General features: G+C 34.6%; 1 protein-coding gene across 3 annotated transcripts in view; it reads left to right on the forward strand.

The window, feature by feature from the left end:
- ITFG1 (integrin alpha FG-GAP repeat containing 1) overlaps nucleotides 1-17,157 on the forward strand; it is a 291,396-nt gene that overhangs the window by 143,300 nt on the left and 130,939 nt on the right. For all 3 annotated transcript variants that reach the window (XM_025448125.3, XM_025448124.3, XM_025448123.3), the window contains exons 9-10: nucleotides 4,106-4,200; nucleotides 6,852-7,024. In XM_025448125.3, coding sequence (XP_025303910.1) covers nucleotides 4,106-4,200; nucleotides 6,852-7,024 — 268 coding nt within the window. The remainder of the gene's footprint in view (nucleotides 1-4,105; nucleotides 4,201-6,851; nucleotides 7,025-17,157) is intronic.

Consider the following 17,157-nt stretch of genomic DNA (forward strand, 5'->3'; position numbering starts at 1 on the left):
GGTTAAAAACCCAAATATGTCTGATCCTTGTTCTACCTGCTTTCCATTATGCTAAAATCTCCACACACTCTCATGGAGTGGCAAGACATTCACAGAAAACAATTGTTTTCTGGAGTAGTAATTGTTTTGTTGCCATAATGAGTTGACTGCCCAAGAGACCTAATTTATACAAGATGACCTGGAGTCAGGCTGAATGGAACACAGCTCCTAAGGAAAGGATACAGACTTAGTCCTAAATGGGTAATGGAATTTGATTAGCAAGAGAAGTTTATTCTAAATGGAGGATCATGATCAGGACAGGAGTAAGGATCCATATATATCCCCCTGATGTTCCTGGGAGATCAGTATAAATACCTTAGGTCAGTGGTTCCTGTACCTTACCATGCATCCAGCCAGATACAGATTGCTGGGCCCTACTCTCAGATGTTCTCTTTCATTAGATCTCGACAGGGGCTTAAGTTCCCAAGGTGATGCTTAGGCTGTGGACTGGGACCACAATTTGAGAATCCCTGCATTAGAGAAATTGTTGTAGGAAGTTGGATAGGTAATATGTAATCTGGGGCCAGAACAGAGTTATAATTTGTTTAAATGATACCAAAGGTCAGTTAATTTCACGAAATTATGCATGTTTAAGAGGATAAGTAATATTTATGTGACTCCTTTTTTTTAAGACTTATTTATTTATTTTAGAGAGAGAATGCATGCATGAATGGGGGGAGGGGGAAAGAAAAGGGGAGAGAGAGAATCCATAGGCAGGCTCTCCACTAAGCCTGAATTGGGGCTTGATCCCAGGACCCTGATACCACAACCTGAGCTGAAATCAAGAGTTGGTTGCTTAACTGGCTGAGCCACCCAACCACTCCTATGTGATCCTTTGTTATATGTGTAGCTTCTTCTTTGCCCCTGCTTAATTAAAAACAAAAACCATTATATAAAAATTGATTATCCATTTTTATGAAAACAATAACTTAATTTCGGTGCCTTCTTGGTTTTAAGATTAAAATTTTTCAGAAAATTAGTTTGAATCATTAAATGTATTTCAATAAGTTCTTTATATGTTTTTAGGGAAGAGTTTCATCAGAAAATTGTAAGGTCAACATCAGATGAAAATTAGCATGTGTTCAGTGTGCATTGTAGTGATCAGCCATTCCAAAGGTCAATTTTTACACTGCAATTTCTAAAATAATTAGAATACCATTCCTTCTGTTACATTTTCTGTTGAGTCTTTGAGAAGTGATGTTAGCCTTCAAGAAAACTTGAAGTGCCCTGAAATCCTAAGGAGAAGAAGATACAAAGTTATTAATTCCTGGGACTTCTTTAAGGAATGTGTCCAAGTTCACAGACTGGTACCTCTGTCAGCATGACTTCTTCATAGTCTGCTCAAAGTCACATTATTTCAAAAAAAAAAAAGTCACATTACTTCTTATAGAATATGCTTAAATGAATATTAGTTCTAGCCTTGGGCCTTTGGTTCATGTGAAATTTACTTTTCTGAAATTATTTTTTTCTAGGCATAAAAGTTTAAGTATTATTGAAGTATTTTTCAGAAGTAGAAGATTCATGCGGTCTTTAAAAAAAAAGATACAGAGATTATAAAAGACAGAGGCTATGAAAATATGCTAGATTCAAGGATGCTAAACATGCAATTCCTAACCCTAGATTGGATTCTGTGTTAGAGAGGCAAAAATGCTATGAAGAATATTGTTAGGTCAATGGATAAATTTGGAATTTAAATAGTACATTAGATAGAAGTATTTGTCTGAATTGCTGAACTGATGACCACTATGGTTAAGTAAAAGAATATCCCTATTCCTAGGAAACACACACTCAAGAATTTAGGGCTAAGGGGCCATGATCTATATAATTATGTACATGGTTCAGCAAAAACTTGATTTCATAAAGCACACAAATGATAAAACAAATGGGGTAAAATGTTAACAATAGGCACATCTGGTTAAACGGTGTTTACATACATTCTATGTACTACTTTTATTGAACATTTAAGTTTAAATTATTTTCAAATAATTTGTTTTAAAAAACCTGCAGAAAAGTGAAATCTGTGAAATTTAAATGTTAGTTGCCTTTAAGAAAGAAAATTTCCTTTGGGCATGAAGTTGGACTCTCAGAAAGCTTTTCTCTTGCTTCCTCTAAATATCAAAAAATAGCACTTAGAAGGGGCACAAGGAAGACATTCTCTGATAAAGATCTCCATTTCTATGACTATATCCGTAAAATACTGCTGATAATTTATACCAAAAGGCATGATTATAAATTATCACATGAGTTTGTTGTATGTTTATTAGATGGTTATTTGCTAAGTCATAGTTGAAATACTCGTAGGAAATAGGAAGCTACTGGGAAGAAAGAAACTAGAAGAAAATAAAAGTGTAAATCAGAATCTAATCTGAGTATTTTGCCATTGGGTAAAAATGAAGGGCAGAGACTTAGTAATGGTCTTCTAATTGGTCCTCCATTAATTTGCAATAAAATGGTTTGGCTTTTAATGAGGTCTATAATATTCCTAGAGCCTGCTTATAAATCACATTTTGCATTTAATTCATTCTTACTTGGCTAGCTCTTTTTTATTTATCTTTAACCATGATATATGTTTATGTCCTTGGAAACCCTTTTCCTTTCCAAGTATTCCTGCCTAGAGTTGCATGTTTCTCTCAGCTTCTCTCTCACTAATCCAAATGCATATATACTGTCAAATACAGATGTTCTCGATACTTTCCATTATTAATTCAACTATTTTATTTAATGTTTTACTCCTCTACTTAAGGGTTTATAATCACAAATTATATTAATCATAAGGATCATAAGTAATTAAACCATGAAATTAAATGAAAGAAATTTATTTTTCACTATGCTGTGCCTTTTATTTTTCCTTGCTGAGGTCAGCTTCCATTGGCTATGTTTTCAGCCCACTTAAAATTATTTTTTCCCTTTCGAATATATTACTGAAGACTTGATAGGTTTGTTAGAATTCTGTATTTTCTTAATATGTAAGCCTGCACATGGAAGAATATTTATTTATTGCTAATCCTTATTATTTCCTTCAAACTGTGAAGGCACTTACCTCAGACACACATTATATATTAAACCATAGCAAATAAATCAGCGACTAAAGCAGCACAGAATGTAAAATCTAAATGACTATTCCACTGTGCATGTCACTGTAGAGATTTAACTCTAGGACATCAAAATCCATAAACCCCATCAGATAAGAGGCAGTGGATAGGAGAGACCACTAGAGGAACAGATTCCACGTTCCTCAGTAACCTCACTTCTGAAGGTCTTTGCAAAGCATTGTGCAGCTTTTCTTTAAAAGTTTGTATTTATTTATTTGAGAGAGAAAAAGAATGTGTGCACATGTATGGGCACATGGGTGGGGAAGGGAAGGCAGAGGGACAAAGCAGACTCCATGTTGATGGCAGAGCCAGACTCAGGACTCCATCCCAAGACTCTGAGGTCATAACCAGAGCTGAAATCAGATATTTAACCGAGCCACCCAGGTACCCCCATTGTGCAGCTTTTTAAAAGCAGTCAGCTGGAAAGGACATCTGCATTCTTTTCATATGCCTTTTTACTGATAAAAAATTATTGGTGCTTAGAAGCCAGGATGCTGAGAGCTTTAGAACTCCTTCCTGAATTAAATCTCATACTATGTAAAAGATACTTAAAAGCATGTGTTTAAATAAATTAATTTGTAAAGACACATTTAAAATAAGATAAAATAATTGCTATTGACAAGCTTCTTTTTCTCCTGTGGCAGCAATGATAATTGTGTAAGTAAGTCAAAAGCCACATTGTTTAAAAATTGATGATTTTATCATTAAAGCCTGAAATGGGTTTTTTCTCCCAATATTGGGTAAATATTTAACTACAAAAAGTGAGCAATTTAAAATAAGACACAATCCAGGTAATAGGTGGCAAGGGCCAGAATAATTGTTTTAATTGAATCGCATTTATCACAAAGTCCTACGTCAATTTCTTCCATTCCTCCAGATTGATGCAGACTTTGAACAAATAGGAAATGTAATCTGCCATACAGGAACACTTTATTTTGTAGCTGTTAATGGACTCTTGAAGTTTCTTTTGGCAGATGGAGATGGACACATGGATCACTTATTGCCAGGCTGTGAAGATAAAAACTGCCAGAAAAGCATCATTTACTTAGCAAGATCTGGAACAAAGCAGGTATATCAGCTTGTTTTTTAATGTCAATAGAGTTACCTTCTTGAAGAAAATCTTCAGAGATTAGAAAAATTATCTAAATCAGAACACAGAGAAACCCTATATAAATTATTGACTTCCTCATTTTAATGAAATGCATTTAAATCTTTTCATGTTTGTTTTTTGAGGGGAAGGCACTGTTATAATCATTTCTGGTGAAGAAGACCAATTCTTGGTCCCGTAATTAAATGATCCATTAGCATTTTATAGTCTAGGAATAAGGTAAAATGCACACTAACTATAATAAAAGGTTATGGAGAAGAACACAACAATTGTCGAAGCTAATCTTTATTTGTGCTATCTATATCTGTTTCATTCACTTATGCCAATGTTTTGCCTGTAGCTTGTAGGTAAACAATTTAGAATCCAATAGTCAAAGCAGATTATGTGGCAATGATAGGTTGTAATACTGAGAATTTTTCCATATTGATAGCACCAGACAGAGAAAGCCAGTATTATAGTACTAGAATTAATCAGTTCTGTTTTCTATCTTAGGGTAAGAAATGAGAAAATAACATACTGACTTTTATTGCCCTTATATAAGGAAACCACATTTATACTCAGACACTAAAGAAAAACTTCCATATCAACAGTCTAAAAACTTCCAATCAACACTCTAAAAACATTTAACTTCTATACTCATAAATTTTATTATCTTAAGCCTTTTTAAGTTTTGAATCACTGAAAACATGAGGTCAAGTAACACCTAATCATTGTTTCATGGATATAAGTAAACATAGTAATTATAGCCTGGCTTAAGTGACAGACTACTCTAAGAATATTTTCAAATTATCCTCATCTCTCTGGAAAAATAAATGTCACAGTTCTTTGGTGACTGTTAAGGATGTCATATGAATATAAAATCTTTTTACTTTTTAGACCTTAATACATTTACATTAATAAGAATACTTTATCCTCATTAATAAACTGTCAAGCTTTTCAGAAGTTTGTGATAACATTTTGCGAAACTTCCCATCTTCTTCCAAAACAAAACCAACTATTTTTTTCAAAGTTGGGTAAATCATTTTGATAATATATAATTCTTTTTGCTTTAAGAAAGATTGAAAAATTGATCTAAGATGTAAACAAGTTTTTTTAAAACAGCTTATTTACTATAAATGTGTCCTTATTAGCTATTTTTTCTCTTTTGCCTTGGCAAATTATGCTTTCTTTGGAAAACCTAGAAAATGTTTGGGATATCCTTTGTACTAAACCCTTTTTAAGAAGCCATTTTTAATGAAATTTGACTTGGAGCCATATAAGGTGTCACCTGCTTAAAAGAAAATAAACATATATAGGCACGTTTGGCCTGCTGTCATTTCAAGACAGCTGTACCTGTTTGAACATCTCTAAAGAGTGTTCCAGTATCCATACTCTTAACTAATTATGGGCATATTTATAATTTTAATGGTATGGTTTCCACTCCTCAGATTTTTAGTTTGCATTAGGTTATTAGAGTAAAGGTTAAGGCATTAAAAAGAGGAATGGATTTCCAAAAGCTCTTCTTGAAATCAACTTACTCTCTCTGTTTTCTTCATTACAATCAATATAAAAACAAAGAATTTACTAAAAGTAGATTACAGCTATGTTGATGACAAAGTTCATCCCCCTGGACAGGCAGAACTTTTTCAGGGCCCGTGTTGTTAGGAAAGCCTCAGAACTCTTGGCTCTGAAGATGATAACTAAAGTCATCATCACGTATAAAAGGCAAAAAGCAGGGGAACAAGGAAGACTCTGTCATCTTCTTTCTTCTTAAGCTGATCCTCCTGAAAGGACATCAGTATTAGATGATATTACAGTTTGTTCTAACTTAAAATACTCATTTGCAGAGTGCCGAGGTGGCTCAGTCAGTTAAGCATCCAACTGTGGGTTTTGGCTCAGGTCATGATCTCAGGGTTGTGACGTAGAGCTTCCAGTTGGGCTCCATTTTCAGAGGGAGTCTAATTGAGATTCTCTCTTTTCCCTCTTCCCCTCCCTCTTGCTTGCTCTCTCACTCTTGTCTAAAATAAATAAATGAATCTTTAAAAACTAGTCACTTGAAATTACATTTCCACTCAACACAGGTTTAAAATGGGGGATTCAGGGATCCCTGGGTGGCACAGCGGTTTAGCGCCTGCCTTTGGCCCAGGGCGCGATCCTGGAGACCCGGGATCGAATCCCACGTCGGGCTCCCGGTGCATGGAGCCTGCTTCTCCCTCTGCCTGTGTCTCTGCCTCTCTCTCTCTCTCTCTCTCTCTCTCTCTCTCTGTGACTATCATAAATAAATAAAAATTTAAAAAAAAAAATAAAATAAAATGGGGGATTCAGCTATAGGAAGCAACATCAATTCAAAGCTAATATTTGTGATTTTGTGAAAAACTTCAAAGGCTCTATGTGCCAGTTCAAGGAAAAATGACTAGTGATGAAATCTAAAGGGGACTTTATTTTTTCCAGAGTGTCAGTTATCTGTTAGTCAAAGTAAATTTTAATACCCTTTGTATATTGTAGAGATAAAGAAGTTTAAGTGAGATGATGCTTATCTTGAGAACTTTTAATGGATCATTTGTTTTGTAAATGGTGAAATTCTTTTTCCTAAAGTAACTATAAAATCTCCTCTTCTTCCTCTTATTCCATAGTGGATTCCAGTTCTCCAGGAGTTCAGCAACAAGGGCACACTCTGGGGCTTTGTGCCATTTGTGCATGAACAACGGCCAACTGAAATACCACTTCCAATTACTCTTCATATTGGAGACTACAACATGGATGGCTATCCAGACGCTCTTGCCATACTGAAGAATACATCTGGAAGGTATGGAAATTAAGTCAAGTGAGAAATATTTCTAAAAATATCTTTGTTTTGATACTTTGTTAACTGAATAGCAACTAAATATGGTAGAGTACCTTAAATAAGGAAATGATGAGCTTATAATTCCTATTTCTTTACACTGTACTTGAACTTCTGGTGGCCTAGAATACCTAATTCTTTCCCGATTTATTTTCTATAGAATAGAAACAAACATCTAATCTAAAATACAAAGCTCATTTTTCATTCAACAAAACTTTATTTTTAAAAGGCCAAATTTGTTTCTTTTTAATGAGTGTAATTGAATCAATTCAATATGATAAATATTAACTGAGCCTTTTTTTTCTACAATTACACATGAGCCCTACAGGCAGAATGCTTTCATTCTGGAGACAGAGATAGGCTGGAAAGCAAATAACTGCAATATGGTATATTACATTCCATAATAGAGGCAGATACAGAGGACAGAGTGCTTTCCTCCTTATTTTTGGTGGGCTTTTTCCTAGAAATACTTGAAATTTTATTTCCTTCTTGGTTTAATTTCTGTATTTGAGTATAGTTGACACACAATGTTACATTAGTTTTAGATGTACACCTAGTGATTTGACAAGTTTAGTGTAACTACCATCTGTCACCATACAACACTATTATAATACCATTGACCAGTATTACTTAATACAGTGCCTTTAATTCTGTGACTTATTCTTTCCATGAAAGGAAGCCTCATATCTCTCACTCCCTTTCACCCCTAAGGCCAAAATTTTTTAAAACAAATGACCCAGTTACATTTTGAGACGGAAAAGCGTCATGGTTAAGAGCTGAACCTAGGCTTCAATTTCAGTCCAGCCAATTACCACCTGTGTGACATTAGGCAGATTACCTAAATTCATCTGTAAGACAAGAATAACAATTGTATCTATGCCATGCAGTTGTAGGGAAGATTAAACGAGGTAAAAATAAGTGAAGCAATTAGTAAGTACCTAGCACATCCAGACTTTCAGTGAATATTGCCTTACTATTGCTTGTTTACAATTGCATTGAAAATTCAGACATAATTATTTGTCTTATTTGTACACATAAATTGTATATTTATTACATTACCAGTGATCTTTAGAGCTGCAGCTCCTTTTTTTCTCCTGAAAGTAGAGGAACCAGTAGATAAACCAATATAGTTAAATTTGTAATTAGCCTAAATCTTTGCAGATTCCATGAATATGACTCTTCCTTAATTTTAATACCTTTTTGTTTTCTTCCTATTGCAATTAATTGTATTTCTTGGCCCTTATTCTTTATCACCTCCTGCATCATATCTATCCACAACTTTCCTCTGTTCATCAATTCATTTGTTGACTCTGGAATTAGTGATAATTCAGCTTCACATTTCCTACCAGGCTTATGATGCAAAACAACTTCCCTGATTAAAAAAGAAAAAATCACATTTATTGTTTTTAACACTAAACAATAAAATCTAGAAATATGATTTTTAGAGAAAGATATATTATTAATGAGTGTTCCTAAATATTTGTAGAAAATTATAGACAGTCTGTACTTAAACTTTTCTTAGGATTTGATTTGAAATTACAATTGCTTTAAGTTATGTTTACAAAGCTTTTTGTGGACATGATCATCCTGCTTCATAATACAAAGTATATACACTCAGAACCTATGTGTGTGAAGCAATTTAATGTAAAAAAATCTCTGAACTGACTGTGATTATTATTCTTTTAAAGTACTATAATGGAATAGGGATCCCTGGGTAGCTCAGCAGTTTAGCGCCTGCATCCAGCCCAAGCCATGATCATGGAGTCCTGGGATCAAGTCCCATGTCAGGCTCCCTTGCATGAAGCCTGCTTCTCCCTGTCTGCATCTCTGCCTCTCTCTCTGTGTGTGTCTCTCATGGATAAACAAAATCTTTAAAAGAAAAAAAAAGAAAAAGAAAAGGAAAGATATAGTGGCATATAACAACAAAGAAATGTAAAATTGCTTTATTCTAGACATTAATTCTATTCAAAAGAGTAAGAAATTGCATCTCAGACTCATTCAGGTCTATGATTACTCATCCTTAGAAGACTAGCCAAACTATTTAATGTTTTGGTCATAAGGGTTTTTTGGTTTGTTTTTTTTTTTATTTTTAAACTAATGAGTTACTTTTTGTTATTGTTTTTTAAAATTTTAAGTCCCACTATAGTTGACATACAGTGTTATATTCGTTTCACTATATCACAATATAGTGATTCAGTAATTCCATACATCATCCAATGCTCATCATAGGTACCCTCCTTAACCCCCTTCACCTATTTCACCCATCCTCCCACCTGCCTCCTCTCTGATAACCATCAGTTTGTTCTCTGTAATTAAGAGTCTTTTTCTTGGCCATATTCTCTCTCTCTGTCTCTCTGTCTCTCTCCCTCATTTTCTTAGCTTATTTGTTTTGTTTCTTAAATGCCACATATGAGTGAAATTATACGGTATTTGTCTTTGTCTTATTTCACTTAGCATTATACTCTCTAGCTCCATACATAACATTGTAAATGGCAAGATTTCATTCTTTTTTATGGCTGAATAATATTCCACTGAGTATGTATTGTCATAAAGTTTTTATCAATATTTACTCTTTTAAACCATCAAATATTTAACTTACGTTCCTTTACCATTTAGCCATAATGTTGGTATCAACAGCTAATTCAGCAGGGAACAGTGTAACTACAGAAAAAATAAGGTAAGAGGCAGTCAGTCATAGACACTTGAGCTTTTATAAAAGCAACTATTTAAAACCTGGGATTTCTTTTTGGTTCTCATGGGGTAGATGAGAATTAAAAGATTTTAGTGTGTCTCATTGTTCATTAAATCACTAAATCAAAAAGAGTCCTATACTTGAAGATGTGTGTCTAGGAGAATTTAGCATAATATATTCCTTGAAACATAGAAGAAGGCAAAAAAGACATAGTGTGCATGATAATCCTCTCCTACATGAATTCATGATTGTCCAAAAAGCATTTTATAATTTTTTTATTCATGAGAGACACACAGAGAGAGAGAGAGAGAGAGGCAGAAACACAGGCAGAGAGAGAAGCAGGCTTCATGCAGGGAGCCCAACATGGGACTCGATCCTGGGTCTCCAGGATCTCACCCTGGGCTGAAGGCGGCGCTAAATTGCTGAGCCACCGGGGCTGCCCCATTTTATAATTTTTAACTGATTTCAAGATTGTTGTATTGCTGAGAATTAGTGCAAGGGTTGATGTTTCTAATTTGAAGGGTTGCTACCTAGAGAATTCTGTCTCCTTTTTTCCTGCAGGTTTTAAAAATGAGGTAGAGATTATGCATAAGAGTAAAATCCAAACATGTAATTCACAAAAAGAAATTCTGACTTGTTTTGCGTTTTTGTTTTCACGAGAGTTACGTGTTTGTTCTTTTATTTTATATTAAAAGGCCTAATTTATCCTAAGTTAACCTTTAAAATCATGATACATGAAAAATCTTTTTTTTTTTTTTTTTTGAAAAATCTATTAATGACATTCAGTAGAGGCAGCCTTTTCTAACATCAGTCATTTTCCATATATGCCACCACTGACTGAAAACCTTATTTTTTGCTTGGCTATGCCAATGCTACTCAGTTGCCTTTAGTTTACTGTCATATTATATGGATAGTCATGTCTTAATTCTCTGAATTTTCATTTTATTGAGAAAAAAAGGAAAACTAAAATGACATTGTTGTCCTCTCTCTAGAGACAGAGGTGCAGTTGGGCACCATTTTTGCAACTTCCTCTACCTTGCTAATGTACTTACCTGGCCCTATATACAAAAATCTGGGTTATGTATGTCCCACCCTGAAACACTCCACAGCCGTAACTTGCTAGAGTGCCAGGCATGCCCCATCCTAGTAAACCCAACTGGTGGTCTTCCAGACTTGTAGGTATGCCCTAGCCTGACTTACCCCTGGGGGTAAGGCCATCCCACCAAAGTTGACAAGCAGTTGCCTCAGTCTACACTTTCACAGAGTCCCACCAAAGCCAGGGGATTTGTATATTTCAAATAAGTGATAACCCTTGAATACCTGGCTTTGGTGACCAGAGAGACTTACTTTCTGGGACTCATGGGACTAAAACAATGGGAGAGACAGTTTGTGTCAGACTACCACCCCTAAGGCACTGCACAGACAGCAGACTGAAACACACTACTAGTCTTCCTATGGTTGCTTCTTCAAGACTAGAAGTAACCAGTTCTCCTAATACATAGAAACAAACACAGAGATTCCAGCAAATGAGGAAACAGAGGAATATATTCCAAATAGAAAAACAAGATAAAATCCCAGGGGAAAAAAAAAAGAAAAAACTTAATAAAATGAAATAAGTAATTTACCTGATACAGAATTCAAGATAATGGATACAAAGATTTTCACCAATCTTGGGAGAAGGATGGATGAAAACAAAGAGAGAGAAAATATGAGAAAATACCAAACAAATCAAAGAACTGAAGAATACAATACTAAACTGAAAAATACACTAGAGGATTTCAACAGCAGAGTAGATGGAGCAAAAGAAAGGATCAGTGACCTGAAAGACAGGGGCAGTGGCACTCATCCATACAGACCAGCATAAAGGGGTGGAAGAAATGGGGTAGTAAAGAGAGATAGCATAAGGACCTATGTAACACCATCAAGTGTGCTAACATTTGCATTAAAAGGTCTCAGAAGGAAAAAAGAAAGAGAGGGAGGCCTGGGTGGCTCAGCAATTGAGCGTCTGCCTTTGGCTTAGGTTGTGATCATGGGGTCCTGGGATCAAGTACCACATTGGGCTTTGGCAGGGAGCTTGCTTCTCCCTCTTCCTATGTCTCTACCTCTCTCTGTTTCTCATGAATAAATAAATAAAATCTTAAAAAAAAAAAAAGAAAGAAAGAAAGAAAAAGAGAGGAGGTGGCAGAAAACTTATTTGAAGAAATAATGGCTGGAAACTTCCCTAACATGGGGAGAGAAAACAGACTTCCAGATGCAAAAAGCCTGAAGAGTTCCAAATAGGATGATCACCAAAAAAATCTACTCCAAGAAACATTACAATTAAAATGGCAGAAGAGAAAATCTTAAAAGCAGCAAGAGAAAAACATCATTACATACAGGGGAACCTCCATAAGACTATGAGCAGATTTTTCAGCAGAAACTTTCCAGGCCAGAGAGAATGACATGATATATTCCAAGTGCCGAAGTTAGAAAGCCTGAGTGGCCCAGTGGTTGAGCATCTGCTTTCAGCTCAGGGTGTGATCCCAAACGTCCTGGGATTGAGTCTCATATCAGGCTTTTGTAGGGAGCCTGCTTCTCCCTCTGCCTATGTGTCTGCCTCTCGTTCTGTGTCCCTCATGAATAAATAAAATCTTTAAAAAAAACGTGTTGGGACACCTAGGTGGCTCAGCAGTTGAGAGTCTTCTTTGGCTCAGCACCTGATACCGGATTCCTGGGATCAAGTCCCACATCGAGCTCCTTGCATGGAGCCTGTGTCCCCTCCCTCTGCCTGTGTCTCTGCCTCATTTTTTGTGTCTCTCATGAATAAATAGATAAAATATTTTAATAATTCATTAATTTTTTTTAAATGTTGAGGGCAAAAAATTTCCAAGCAAGGATACTCTATCTGGCAAAGTTATACTTCAAGTAGAAGGAATAAAGATTTTACCAGACAAGCAAAAACTAAAAGAGTTAACCACCATTAAATTGGCCTTATCAGAAATGTTAAAGGGACTTCTTTAAGCTGAAAAAAAGAGGGCACTGATTAATAATAAGAAAACATGAAAGAAAAGATCTCACTGAAAAGACATAGTAAAGGTAGTGGACTAATCAGTTTTAAAACTAACATGAAGGTAAGACAAAAGTAGTAAAAATAATTACAATAATCAATTAAGGGATATACAAAAACATGTAAAATGTGACACCAAAAACAGAGCATATATTTCAGAATTCAAACTTGCTGTCAACTGAAAATAGAGTGGTATATATACAAGCTAATATATGTCAGCCACATGTTAAACAAAAAGCAAAACCTTGAGTACATACACAAGATAATGAGAAAGGAATCTAAACATATTACTGTAGTCATCAAAACACAATAGGAGAAAGCAAGAGAAGAAGAAAAGTACAGAGTACAAAAGAGCTGTAAAACAACAAAATGGCAGTAAGTACATATCTACCTATAATTGCTTTAAACATAAATGCAGTAAATTCTCCAATCAAAAGACACAGAATGGCTGAATGGATTTAAAAATACCCCTTCATATATGATATATGAGACTCACCTCAGATGTAAGGATACACATGGATTGAAAGTAAAGGGAAGGCAAAAGATGTTTCCTGCAAATGGAAACCAATAAAACCAGAGGCAGCTACACATATAGCAAACAAAATAGGCTTCAAAGCAAAGACTGTGAGAAAGGACAGTATGGGCATGACAAGATGAGTGAGTCAATCCAAGAAGAAGATGCACCATTTGTAGACATTTATGCACCCAACATAGGAGCTACTAAATATATAAAGTAAATACTAATAGTCCTAAAGGTAGAAACCAGCAGCAATACAATTATAGCAGGGGACTTTAATATCCCAGTAACATCAGTGCATAGAGCAGCCAGACAGAAAATCAATATGGAAATATCAGCTTTAAGATATTCTTCTAAAAGAGAAGTTTGTAGTTAGGCAAGACTACTTCAAAAACAAAACAAGGGCAGCCTGGGTGGCTCAGCAGTTTAACGCCGCCTTCGGTCCAGGGCCTGATCCTGGAGACCCGGGATCGAGTCCCACATCCGGCTCCCTGCATGGAGCCTGCTTCTCCCTCTGCCTGTGTCTCTGCCCCTCTCTCTCTCTCTCTCTCTCTCTCAATCTCTGTGTTTCTCATGAATAAATAAATAAAATATTTTTTAAAAAAACAAGGAAAAATCTCAATTCAGTAATCTAACTTTATACCTAAAGGAACTAGAAAAAGAAGAATAAACAAATTCCAAGGTTAGTTTGAGGAAGGAAATAGTAAAAAATAGAGTAGAAGTAAATATAACAAACTAAAAAGATAATAGAAAGGATTGATGAAATTGAGAGCTCGTTCTTTGAAAAGAGAAACAAAATTGATAAATCTCACCTAGATTCACTGAGAGAGAGAGGAGAGGTCTCAAGTATTTCTTTATCCATAGGAATAGCCCTCTTCGTGTTTCTAATGTTATTTGCCTTCTTTATTTCATTAAACAGACCTGATAAAGTCTTGTCTATTTTATTTTTTTTAATAGCCTTGTCTATTTTATTACTTTATTCATGTCTATGTTTTTATTATTGGTATAGTTATCCAAAGAATCACTTTTATTTTCAATAAGATGAAATTTTTCCATAAATATTTTGTTTTTATATTTAATTTGTTTTGCTTTCTTTAGGTTTATTTTTCTTTTTTGCTTTTTAAAGCTTATTTCAAAAAAATTTTTTTAAATTGAATATTTTTAATAGATTTTTACCCTCATTTCCTAATAAGTATTTTTAAAACTAAATATTTCCTGTGTATTTGATTTTAGACTACATATTTTGATAATTGGTACTTTTATTGTTCTTTTATTTAATTGTAAGTTTCTATTAATCTAAGCGTTATTTTATTTTATTTATTTTTTATTATTCAAATTAACTCATATTTTATTATTCAGAAATCTTTTGATGTGTTGATTCTAAAGAAACTTCATTGATGAAAGGAGCCTGCCCTTTCTCTCACTAGAGTTGATGATACCCGGGATCCAACTGACTGTTTCCTCCAATTCAGTAGAGTAGAGGATGGAAATAAAATAATGTGGTTATAAATGGTTATAAGTATGCATGGTTTGTGCATGTTTCACACAGAATTAAGGACAGGTAACACATCTCTGTATTACCAGACATTGAAAACAATCAGGTCCCCATCCCTAGGGGACCTTGTTAGCTTTATGCAGCCATGCTGAGTAAGTGAGATAGAGATGAAAGGGGAGAAAAAAGCACAATTAGGTGCTGCTAAAATGAGGAGAAGCTAATTTCAGAATTCCAATAAGTGTGCATATGTGACTTCTGAATTCTATTCTTTTGTCTTTGGAATACTGATCTCAAACATATTAGATAAAGTTAATCTTTTACAGGCTCGTTCAAGAGACTATCTATGACTTTATAAAGTTGAGTTCTGCATCCTGTCTGTATTTTAAATAAGGGCATACAAAGATATTTTCAAGCAGGGTGATGGACATGGTCCTGGACAAAATTCAGGAAATTATTTATTTATTTGTTTGTTTATTTATTCATTCATTCATTCATTCATGAGAGACACAGAGCAGAGACATAGGCATTGAGGTTTGAATCTATATTTTTATTGTTTATTCTTAAAAGTGTTGCAATGCAAACATAAATTTGTCTTAAGTGATACTTTCTGTAACTTTCCGAGATTTTTCTGGTAGTTGGATAGCCCAGTGAATGATTATTTGAAATATCATTCATGTTAATTGCATTACTAAAGTCTTCTATATGTCCTTACATATTTTATGTCCTTTTAAAAGTATGTTAATCCTTCACTAGGAATACATACAATTGTCAATTATTAGGTGTGTAAGGCTTTATGACTATTCTGTCCTCTTCACTTCTTTTATTAATCATTAAAAATCCTGTTTTTCCATTTAATTGTTTTTACTTTGAATTCTTTTTTGTAATATCAAATTTCTATGCTATTTTTCCTTAGCATTTACCAGGCATGTATCTCTAGCCCTTAAAAGTATAACTAGATAAGTTTTGATAACATGTAAAACTAGTACTCCATCCAAGATATAAAACTTGCATCACCCCAGAAAATTCTCTCATGCTTCCCTTCTGGTTAATCCCAGCCTCATAAGTAACCAGTGTTTTGATTTTTAAAAATGTAGGTTGGCTTTCCCCATTCTTGAGCCCCAGAATACTGTAGAGAGTAATTAAAGAAAATCTAAGAAAAAGTGGAGAGAGAAAATATTTGTGCATCAGAATACTCAGTATTGCTACAAAGTCAGTTCTTTCCACCTTGATCTATAGATTGAATGCAGTTCCAATCAAATTCCCATATAGTATTTTGTAGAAATGTATATGCTCATTCTAATAGTTGTGTGGAAAAAAAAAAAGATTAGTTGGATTTGAAAATTAAAACTAAAAGCTAGATTAAACAAAATTATCTTTTTTATGATTTATTTATTTATTTTAAAGACTGAGTGTGAGGGTAAGGGGAGGCACAGAGGGAGAGGGAGAGAGTCTCAAGCAGACTGTGTGCTGAGCATAAAGCTTAATCTCACAACCTGAGCCAAAACAAAGAGTTGGACACTTTGCTAACTATGCCACCTAGGCGCCCCTAGCCAAAATTATCTTGAAGGCAACAACAAAGATGGAAGACTCCTACAACTTTAAGACTTGCTGTGAAACTGCAGTATTCAAGACCTTGTGTATTTACATAAGGATGCTGATAGAGATCAGTGCAACAGAACAGAGAGTCCAGAAATAGTGCTATACACATTATGATCAACTTATTTTTTTTTTTTACATAGATGCCTAGGCAGTTCATTGAGGAACATATATGAATGGCCAATAAGTATATGAAAAGGTGTTCAACATCACTGGTAATTAGGGAAATAAAATTAAAGCCATCATGATATATTTTTCACACTAGTTAGAGTAGTTGCCATTAAAACTACTGGTAATACCAAATTTTGGAAGAATATAGAACTAAAACACTCATATTTTTTAATTTATTTTTGTTTCAAGTTTTTATTTAAATTCTAGGTAGTTAATAAATAGTATAATATTGGTTCCGGGTGTAGAATTTAGTGGTTCATCACTTACATACAACACCCAGTGCTCATCACAAGTGTCCTCCTTAATACCCATCACCCATTTGTCCCATTCCTCACCCAGCTCCCCTCCATCAACCCCTCATTTTGTTCTCTGTAGTTAAGACTCTCTTATAGTTTGCCTCCCTCTCTTTTTTCTTCCCCCTTCCCTTATATTCAGGTGCTTTTGTTTCTTAAATTCTGCATATGAGTGAAATCATATGGGATTTATATTTCTCTGACTTGTTCGTTTAACATTGTACTACTAGGTATTTACCCAAAGGATACAAAGCTACTGATTCGAAGGGACACATGCACCCCAGTGT

The sequence above is a fragment of the Canis lupus genome, chromosome 2 (genome assembly GCF_003254725.2).
Source record: "Canis lupus dingo isolate Sandy chromosome 2, ASM325472v2, whole genome shotgun sequence".
Lineage (NCBI taxonomy): Eukaryota > Metazoa > Chordata > Mammalia > Carnivora > Canidae > Canis > Canis lupus.